Consider the following 10,345-nt stretch of genomic DNA (forward strand, 5'->3'; position numbering starts at 1 on the left):
AAAAAAAAAAAAAAAAAAAAAAGAAACTAATCAATGTTAAAAACTTAAAATATGACCAAAACACTCTAATGCACAAACACACAGAAGAAATAAACCTTGAATTTTCACATATAAACAATATATTGCAAATAGTTCTTTTCTGCTAAAAAAGATTTACCATCAGTTATAAAGCACACTTCCAGTAACCGGAGCCAAGTACTTATCCTACACTGCTGTGAAGAAAGCCTTATTTGTAAAAGCATTATTCTCAATAGCCAAAATCTCAAATGTTCACCAACAGATAAATAAACAAAATGCAGTGTGTATGTGTATACTATATATACGATAGAATATTATACAGTCTTAAAAAATAATAAAATTGATACATGCTACAATATGATGAACTTCAAAGACATGCCACAATATGATGAACTTCAAAGACATGCCAGGCTAAATACAAAGCCAGACACAAAAAGATAGGACTTTATTTATATGAGGTATCTATAATAGTCAATATCAGAAATAGAATGGAATTGTAGTTACTAAAAGTGTGGGTGGGGGGAATAGGAAGTTAGCTAATGGATACAATTTCAGTTTGGGACGATGAGAAAGTTCTGGAGAATATCAAAGGGTAAATTCTAGGAGCTAAGGCTCATGCCTATAATCTCCTAGCACTTTTGGAGGCCAAGATGAGAGGATCACTAAAGGTCAGGAGTTCAAGACCAGTCTGGGCAACATCCATCTCTCCAAAAATTCGAAAAGTTAAGCAGGTACAGTGGCATATGCTGTAGTCCTAGCTAGTCTGGAGGCTGAAGTAGGAGGATCACTTGAAGCTGCAGTAAGCTTTGATCATACCACTGCACTCTAGCCCAAGAGACAAAGACTCTGTCTTTAAAAAAATCACTGTAACAACTTGCAAGTTTTACTCTAGTGAACTTACTCTACCTAGTAAAATCAACAGAGTTGCAATGTTGCATTAGGAGTAAAGGTAGTGGCAATATGTGACTTTAATATCCTTCTGTATTTGACAAATTACCAGTAAAAGGAGGGGAAAAGATCATACACTTAAAAGACAGCTCACTTGAGCATGCTACCTCATGTGCAGTATTCCGATAAGCATGGCAACCAAACTTGAACTGAGTCTTCCCATAACACTGCAACGACTCAACCGAGAAAGCAAATCAGCAGGGAGACTGGGTATAAAATACACAAGCTGAACCAAGCGCTGCTGAGAGTCTGCAGGGAGAACCACCACGGTGCCTTCTTGTGGATCTAGTGGGGTAAGCAGACACAGTAAAATCAACTATAGAAAACATAAACCAGAGAGCTAGTGACTTTTATTGAACTATGGGGTGATGTATTATTTTAATTATATAAAAACATAATTAATATCATAAAGCATGCAGTAGAGAACCTCTGTAAGCTGGTCACTCAGGAGACTATAACAAACTAGTCAACATACAGAGGTGGCCAACACAAGGAACTAGGCCTACTGTACAATGAGTACATATGGTGTGTATCTAGTCTGTGAAAATCAGGTCCACTTAAAGAGGAATGTAGAAATGTAGGAAGGTGGTCAACTATGGAGGCTCTGCTGTATATGTATGGCTTGTTAAGCTACTCCTAAAATAAAATATTAAAATAATAATTTGCTCTCTCTCCTCCTTCAGCTTTCCTTCTCTGCTCTCTTCTCTCTCCTCCCCCTCGCTCTTTTCTACTCTCTCTTCTCTTCTCCGCTCTCTCCTTATCTTTCTCTCCTCTTTTCTCACCTCCTCAGTGCTGCTCTACAGCCTCCCTCCTCCCACCAATAAAGACCTTTCCTACAAAAAAATAATAATAATAATAATTTAAAGATTTATTTAACATTGTAATAATCTCATGATAACCAAATGTTTTGTTAGAAATAAGAATTTCAATGGGGTAAAGAGGAAAAGGGATCCAGCACAAAGCACAACAGTAAAAACCAAATAAACTGTTAAACAGAGACAATTATAACATCAACCTAATTTAAAATACAAGGTGTATAACACACAACTGTAAATATGTATGTGCAATACTGAAAAATACATACTTAAAAATATAACCACCCAAATGTCCATCACCTAAAATGAATGGATAAATGTACGTGGCATATCCACTAAGTAGAATACTAGTAACAGTAAAAGCAAATAAAGTACTAATACTTGTCACAACATGGATGTACCTTGAAAATACTATACTAAGTCAACGTATAAATGTATGGCCAGATATAAAAAAGAACCCATATTATATAATTCTACTTGTAAGAAATGTGTAGAATAGGCAAATCCAGAGATAGAAAGTAGATTAGTAGATGCCAGGTGCTAGGGGAAGAAGGAATAATAAATGAATTATCGATGATTAAATTATAAATATTTTACACATATATATATATATAAAAATAACAGTATGTTGTCGTTGTTATTTTTGCTTGGAATAGTAAATAGTCAATCAGTTCCAGACAGGAATAAGGAAGTGATAATAAACAGAAGTCACACAAGATATTAAAGCTATCGTCTTGCCTTCAAAGTTTCAAAAGAATTTTTTTTTTTGCAGTTTTTGGCCAGGGCCAGGTTTGAACTCGCCACCTCCAGTATACGAGGCCGTCACCCTCCTCCTCTGAGCCACAGGCACTGCCCTCAAAAGAATTTTTTTAAAGTACCAAGTTAGTTTTGAATTTATGAATAGCAGGTGGCTTAAGACAATTTAAGAATGCAATAAGCATCTACAACCATTAACCTTTTGTAAGTATTCTAACAAATACCACCAAAAATGAATTTAGTGTTTGATGTTTTGTTTTGGCAATTTAACAGTGGTGTAACTAATTTAGATTAAAGAAGGGGCAAACCTAAATAAGTCTCTTTGCAAAGAGTTCTTTCATATCAGGGTAGACCAATGACTCCCTACACCATTAAATAAACTCTTACCATAAATCCGGAGAGCAGTAGCTTGTAAACTTTTTAGTAATTCTTTATTTGCTCGTGCTGCAGCAGTATGAATGATATCAATAAGCTGTGTAGAGAGCTCGGGGTTTCGGGAGCCAAGATGAGCAAGTTGCAATGGTAAACCAGCCAGCCAACGTGATAACACTTTACTACGATATCTTAGAAAGGCCAAGCAAGAACAAAATAAAGTAAAATTTCAAAGACCAGGGAAACAAATACAAACTAAGAAAATGTTGTGTGCCAAGTATGTGCTAATAACATGTATTCATTGAAATATGTGACAGCCTACAAGATGCCAGTATCATTTATTCAACATTTTCAAAGACTTTTATCTACTAAATTTAAAAGTTCATGTAATTTGGGGCACTATCTAAATTGTATTTTTATCTTAAAGGATAAAGACACTACTTAAAACTCTTTGGGAACTATTTATCCTCCAATTGGTATTATTATATTAACAAATTGATGCATTCATTGTTAAGTTGCTCCCATACAAAATAGCTTCAAACTTGTGTTATTTTAGTTCTTCAGAATACCTGCTAAAGCACTCATGTCTCAGGTAACAACAAACTTTTTTTTTTTTTTTTTTTTTTTTTTGAGACAGAGCCTCAAGCTGTCCCCCTGGGTAGAGTGCCGTGGCATTACAGCTCACTGCAACCTCCAACTCCTGGGCTCAAGCGAGTCTCCTGCCTCCGCCTCCCAAGTAGCTGGGACCACAGGCGCCCGCCACAACACCTGGCTATTTTTTGGTTGCAGCCGTCATTGTTGTTTTGGCGGGTCCGGGCTGGGGATTCGAACCCGCCACCTTAGGTGTACGTGGCTGGCGCCTTAGCCGGTTGAGCTATAGGCGCCGAGCCAACAACAAACATTTTTACTATTCCCTGAGAACTCAGTGATTAGAGCATGGACTCTGCTGTCAGACAGACCTAAACCTAAGGCTCAGCTCTGCTAGCCATTAGCTACATGATACTCACTACCTTTTTTAACCTAAGCTTCTGTTTCCTTCTATAAAATGGGAGTAATGGTACACACACCTAACTCATGATAGTAAGAATTACTTAAATTATCAAAAGTACTGACTTTAAGTAAATACTAGAATGTGTGCCAATAACTATTAACAGATGTTTTGAGGTATCCCAGATCTTTGGTATATGCTTCTACCCAAGCATCTTTCCGACTGGGCTAAATAAACCTTAACTTCACCCTATGAAAAAATTAATTCCTTAATCCCACCCTGACAGCACCAAACTAAGCCAGGAACTTTCTCATCTTCTACTGACCTCACACTCATCTATAAGCTTCAATATGTCACTAAGGCCTAGTGATTCAACCTTCATAATGTCGACAGAAAGAAAAGTTAAAGCTACTACAGGCTGTTGCTAGTGTCCTTGAGCTATAAGTAGCTAAGAAAAGCTGTATGCCTCTTAAGTCTTTTACCTGTTCACGTATGGGTATAAAGTTTACTGGCACCATTATGTATGCTTCTTTCAACTGCTCAAGACTGAATTACTCTATCAGCTTATTTGAATAGATTACAAAAAAACTGGGCAAGAGAAAAGAGATAAAGAACAACAACAGAACTTTACCTGAGTCTGTAAGATTTTAGTTCTTCTTTCTGATAGATTTTACTGAAAAACTTTAGTAACAAAGTCCGAACTGGAAGGAGAAGACCCCTCTGCTGATATAATGTATAAACTGCCTTGATGAGAGCCTCTGAAGCCTCTAAAAACAGAAAGAAAACAATACTGATGAATCAAAACTGTTTCTTCAAATTCCTCTAAATCCATAGAAGTATATAATTCGTTTCTACAGCAAAGCAGATCTCAACACAAACTTATGGCTACCATCAAAGTCCTATAGCAAGCAATGGCCTAGTATGTGTACAAAAGTCAAACCAACCAGAAGCTACAGTATGAATTTTCTTAAGGGAAACAAAACCTAACAATGACAAAATCTAGGATATCAGAAAGGTGAATTCCATAGGAACCAAACAAGATAGCTTTGCTATTGAATGAAAGAATTAGTACATCATTCTAAAACTGATAAAATGTATCTTAACCTCATGCTAGAAAAAAGGTAAAGAGACAGCAGGATTCATACTACATGGACCAAAAGATCAATTTCTAATCAAACTAGATCAGAAGAGGGTAGAAATATTTATCAGTTTGGTTCAGAGTAGACCCACCTACTGAGAAAGGGATACTTGGAGTCATAAGTTATTTCATTTCAGTATCCAAGCAAATAGTGCTTTATAAATAATTAGGCTAGCTACCTTTTAAGGTTTGAATGTACTGACTACAGGAATAATTGGAAGTCATTTCAAAGTCAGACCCTAAACAGCACACATAAAAGCTCTCTTTTTAAATAAGGGCAACACAGCATCACCTACCTCTGTTTGGCTGTATCTGCATTAACCTCCACGATACTCCAAGCAATCTGTTCAGCTGCTTACTATTTAGCCTAGTGCCATCTTCAAGGGTCTCTGTCACAAACATCCTTATCATTTCTATCCAACTGCAATCTTTCTGCAAAGTTGAGGCATTTGCCAGGGAGACCATGATATCAGACAGGGTTAAATTCAGTAAGAGATGATCTACGTTATTGGAGAGAATCGTGCAATGCTTGATGCTAAAAACAAAGAAAGACACACACATCTATGAAGTGTCATGTCTATCATGCCTGCTTCACTTAGAATACTTAAAATAACCTATCAATGGATAAAAAAAATTCCTTCTATAATTAATAAATTGCCAAGAAGACAGGTGCACAGACAAGGTTTAGGCAATAGTTCTATAAATAAACCTTTCATTATGGAATCACAATTATTAACAAAGGTTTAAATTAGACTGTCAACTGCTCAGTTCATTACTGAAGATGCTAGTCACAAAACAGGTAAATACCTTTATAATAATAACTAGAAATATCAAAAGACTTGAAAGATAAGACATGAAAACCTCTAACACATTTGAAGATTTTTTTTTTAAGAAGATACTTATATTTGGATGGACATCACAGTAGATCTCGGCTCTGCTTCTAACGCATCATCTGACTAAAAAGAATCACTAAACTCCCCTAGCTACCATTTCCTTGTTTGTGAAATGAAGAAACATATCCAGGTAAGCAGTACTCTGAAACAATTTAATTTGGGAATTCACATACTAAAATCAGTTTATCTACTCAAAGCTTGCAAGAAATTAAAAAAAAACTCAGAATATTTTAATAAAAACAAAATTTGCGACTCAGAACGTAGTAATTTCAAACTATGGTATATTCAACAATAGAGCCTATTTCATGCTTTAAAAAAACACAATGTTAACTAACATCATAAAAATACTTCCAAGTAACCAGTTTTAAAGGAAAAAGTCAATCCTAGATTAGGCTTGAGTAAGGACATAGTAGTGAGGAACCACAAATACACAGGAAGGAAAATAAAAATATTGGCACCACTGAGCATAAAATACAAGGCTAGCAGTAATAAAAAGCCTGCAATCCAGGTAAAAGAACCAGGATCAATATTGGTACAGTCTGAGAGAATGGGGCATTTAGGAAGAATAAAAACTGACTGTGAAATTTACTTAAATGTATACAAATATGTATGTTTGCAAATGGTGGAGATGGGAAGAGCCAAGGGTTCTAACATTCATTGTTGAGTAAATTTATAAAGATGAAGAAAAAAAAGAACAGAGAGATCCAGAAGTAAAGTCTACTTTGGAAACGGCGAGCCTAAAGTATCATAAATACAGCAGAGATGGCCAATAAACAAATCAAGGTACAAGTCTGACCTTGGAAGAAGGCTGAGCTATTTAATACAAATTACCACTCTTAGCTGCAAATGAAGCTGGGAACCAGTTTTTATATTGTGTAGCCATATGTCCAACTATTAATAAAAAATAGGAATTTTGTCTTTAAGAGAATGAAAACTGGGAGTATTTCTTCCCCAAAGGTAGAGCTTTGTAAGATCTCCCCTAACTTTATCTCAAGCAACATAATCTATTACTATCTGGAAAGTCTCAGCGGACATCTGCAAAGTTGGGAGAGTTCAGTCTGCTCCTAAATTATTCATACAAAAATTTTAAAGACTAAATATACCAACCAAACATTTTACAAAGGAGAAAGTTTTACCATTTTCTGGTAAACCTTTAATTTCCAGTAATGAATGCATAGGTAATTAGAACCTTTCTGAAAATACACATTGGATGAAATTGGTTTTAAAATTTTTAAAGCCTTCAGGATAATAAACAAGATAATGAACATTTACTGGGCCCCCTAATCTAGGAAGTACAAAATCCCAGCACTCAAGGCTTAGTTCTGAGGATAACTGCCAGTTTCAAAGAAAAAGCTGTATAACTAAGGTAACCTTTTAGCTGGCCCCACAAGGGAAAGAAGCCAAAAGTCAAATACCAGGATCCACCAAATATGTTACCCCTACCTTAAACTTGGACGCTTGACAATTTCTTTCCCAGGGTAAAAGTGAACTGGAAGTAAAAATAGCTATTAGATAAAACGGAATCCCAGTTCTACATTCATTCTAACAGTGTAAGGAACAATTCTTCCCAACCTGATCTGCAAATTCAACACAATCCAAATCAAAATTCCAGCAAGATATTTTGTAGTTACTGACACCATGTAGGCATCCTCAAACTACGGCCCACGGGCCACGTGCAGCCTGCCTAGGATATTTCTCCGGCCCGCCAGGTGTTTTTTCCGCCACTCCCTGTCCTAATTAGCAGCCGACTCATCCCGTGGCTCCCAGTCCAGCCCTCAATGGTCTGAGGGACAGTGAACTGGCCCCCTGTTTAAAAAGTTTGAGGACCCCATAGAGTCTAAAGTCTATACCACAGTACTGGTAGAAGAATAGACACACGTAAGTTAACAGAATAAAGAGCCCATGAAAATAGAGTCTATGAACTTTGACAAAAGGAATTCAATGGGTAAAAGACTGTCTTTTCAACAATTGGTAATGGGCTGCCTGTCGCGGAGGCTCATGCCTGTAATCCTAGTACTCTGAGAAGCAGGTGAATCGCTTGCACTCTGGAGTTTGAGCCCAGCTTGAGTGAGTCAGGGACTTCGTCTTTACTAAAAATAGCTCGGCACTGTGGCAGGCCACAGCTACTCAGGAGGCTGAGGCAAGAGGATCACTTGAGCCCAAGAGTTTGAGGTTGCTGTGAGCTATGACACCATTGCACTCTACCCAGGACACCCCCTGTCTCAAAAAATAAATAAATAAATAAAACAAATGGTAATGGAACAACTGGACAGAAAATCTAAAACTGAATAATAGAAACAGAAAATAAAAATTCAATGGATTTATGTTTGCCTACAGTTATACACAACCAAAGAATTAAAAACTGGAAAACAGGATATTAGACAGACAAGAAAAAAAGTAGAATATTCACTAAGTAGCTCTAACATACAGTAGGCTTAAAAGGAAAGAAAGGAAAATGAGACTGCAGCAGTTTTTTAGAAAATGATGAGAGATTTCCAAAACTGATTAAAGACATTTAAGACTTAAGATTTTAGATTCAGTATCCCAAAGAGAATAAATAAAAAGTAAAACCACACCTGGATATATCACTGTAAAACTGCAGAAAAACAAAGTACAAGGAGAAAATTTGGGGGAAAAAAAGAAAAAACGGTAACTTTAAAAATATTAACAGTAAGACTCATAGATGACTTCCTTAACACAGCAATAGAAACCAGGAGACAGTAAAATGTTACTGTCCATGTGTGCAAAGAAACTGTCAGACACAGATTATTACACTCTGCTAAGACATTCTTCAGCAATAAAGGAAAAATAGTATCTTTATGCAAAAAAACTTTTAAAGCCCTCCACCCTCCCATCCCTGCCAATGCTTTTCTATCAGTATAAATGTCAAAACAATGAAAAAGGCAAATGTCTTAACGTAACTATGAAAACAGTTCTTGGACTAAGGGATCCAAGGGATCCTATCTAAAGCCATACTTTAGATAAATGGCATTAAGAGCAACCTAGCCAAGTGTAATGAACTGTCTCGCAACAGCAACAATGACCTACTCCTTGTAGGAAATCCAAGGGAGTTTTCCTCTTACCCCCAACCTAATTCATCCTGTTCCTTTATCAAAAGTCTCTCCCAAAGTAATAGCAATCCTTAAGGATTTCAGATTGTAGATTTTCAAAGGGGTCCTTATTCAAACCAGTTAAGAAATATTTCATGTACGATACTTTTTTTTAATTTGGATCCTTTTTAATAATTTTCTTTTTTTTATTAAATCATAGCTATGTATGTTAATGCAATTATGGGGTACAACATGCTGATTTTATATACAATTTGAAATACTATCATCAAACTGGTTAACAAAGCCTTTTTTTATCAAGTAATCTTTGATATTATTCCAGATGATCTTTTCTTTTAGCCTTTCCAGATATTTCTCCTCCATTTAGTGATAGAAAGCCTGGATTTCTTCTGCAGATGAAACTGTAAGCCAATTTCCTTTTGGATTTCTCCTTAAGTACTAAATCACTATTGCACTATCCTTTTCTGGGGCTTATTCTATCCTTAGGTCCCCATAAAGAAGTATGTTTGTTAGGACATTTGTCTAAAATACAATCATTTGGCAGCGCCCATAGCTCAGTGGGTAGGGCACTGGCCGCATACACTGAGGCTGGCAGGTTTGAACCCAGCCCAGGACAGCTAAAACAACAATGACAACTGCAACATCAAAAAACTTTTTCATGCTAGTGGGATTTACTAAAATTATCTCATTAAAATAATTACCATAAATTAAGGGTACTGAAACAAAGTGTTCTAAGTGAAAACTCAACTACATTAAATTTTTAATGTCAATATTTTCAGTATTTCCAAAACTACATCCTTTGAAATACACAAAAGAACTGAAAGGACTCAGAGAAATTTGGAAACCGATGTTCACAGCAGCATTATTTACAATGGCCAAAAGGTGTAAACAACCCAAATGCCCCTTCACCAATAAATGAATTGCCAAAATGTGGTGTATATAGATAATGGACTTGTCTTCAGCACTAAAAAGAAATAATCAAGCCATTAAATCACATGAAGGAGCCTTAAATGCATACTACCAAGTGACAAAAACCAATCTGAAAAGCTACATACTGTATGATTCTAACTATATGACATTATGGAAAACCATACAAAATTTTGGAAAAGGTAAAACTCTAGAGACAGTAAAAGGATCAGTTTGGCTCAGCGCCTGTGGCTCAAGTGGCTAAGGCGCCAGCCACATACACCTAAGGTGGCGGGTTCAAATCCAGCCCAGACCCACCAAACAACAATGAAGCTGCAACCAAAAAACATCCGGGCATTGTGGCGGGTGCCTGTGGTCCCAGCTACTTGGGAGGCTGAGGCAGGAGACTCGTTTGAGCCCAGGAGTTGGAGGTTGCTGTGAGC

The 10,345-nt window shown here is 36.5% G+C and overlaps 1 protein-coding gene across 3 annotated transcripts in view; it reads right to left on the reverse strand.

Moving 5' to 3' along the window:
• TEX10 (testis expressed 10) overlaps window positions 1-10,345 on the reverse strand; it is a 46,241-nt gene that overhangs the window by 16,540 nt on the left and 19,356 nt on the right. For all 3 annotated transcript variants that reach the window (XR_002772161.1, XM_003785171.3, XM_023510473.1), the window contains exons 6-9: window positions 5,332-5,570; window positions 4,529-4,664; window positions 2,925-3,100; window positions 1,074-1,251 (exon numbers count right to left, since the gene is read on the reverse strand). Coding sequence is in view for 2 of the 3 variants with exons in the window: in XM_003785171.3 (XP_003785219.1) it covers window positions 1,074-1,251; window positions 2,925-3,100; window positions 4,529-4,664; window positions 5,332-5,570 (729 nt within the window). In the remaining variant the exon portion in view is untranslated. The remainder of the gene's footprint in view (window positions 1-1,073; window positions 1,252-2,924; window positions 3,101-4,528; window positions 4,665-5,331; window positions 5,571-10,345) is intronic.

This window comes from Otolemur garnettii, unplaced genomic scaffold (assembly GCF_000181295.1).
Source record: "Otolemur garnettii isolate 467f Iridium unplaced genomic scaffold, OtoGar3 scaffold00014, whole genome shotgun sequence".
Lineage (NCBI taxonomy): Eukaryota > Metazoa > Chordata > Mammalia > Primates > Galagidae > Otolemur > Otolemur garnettii.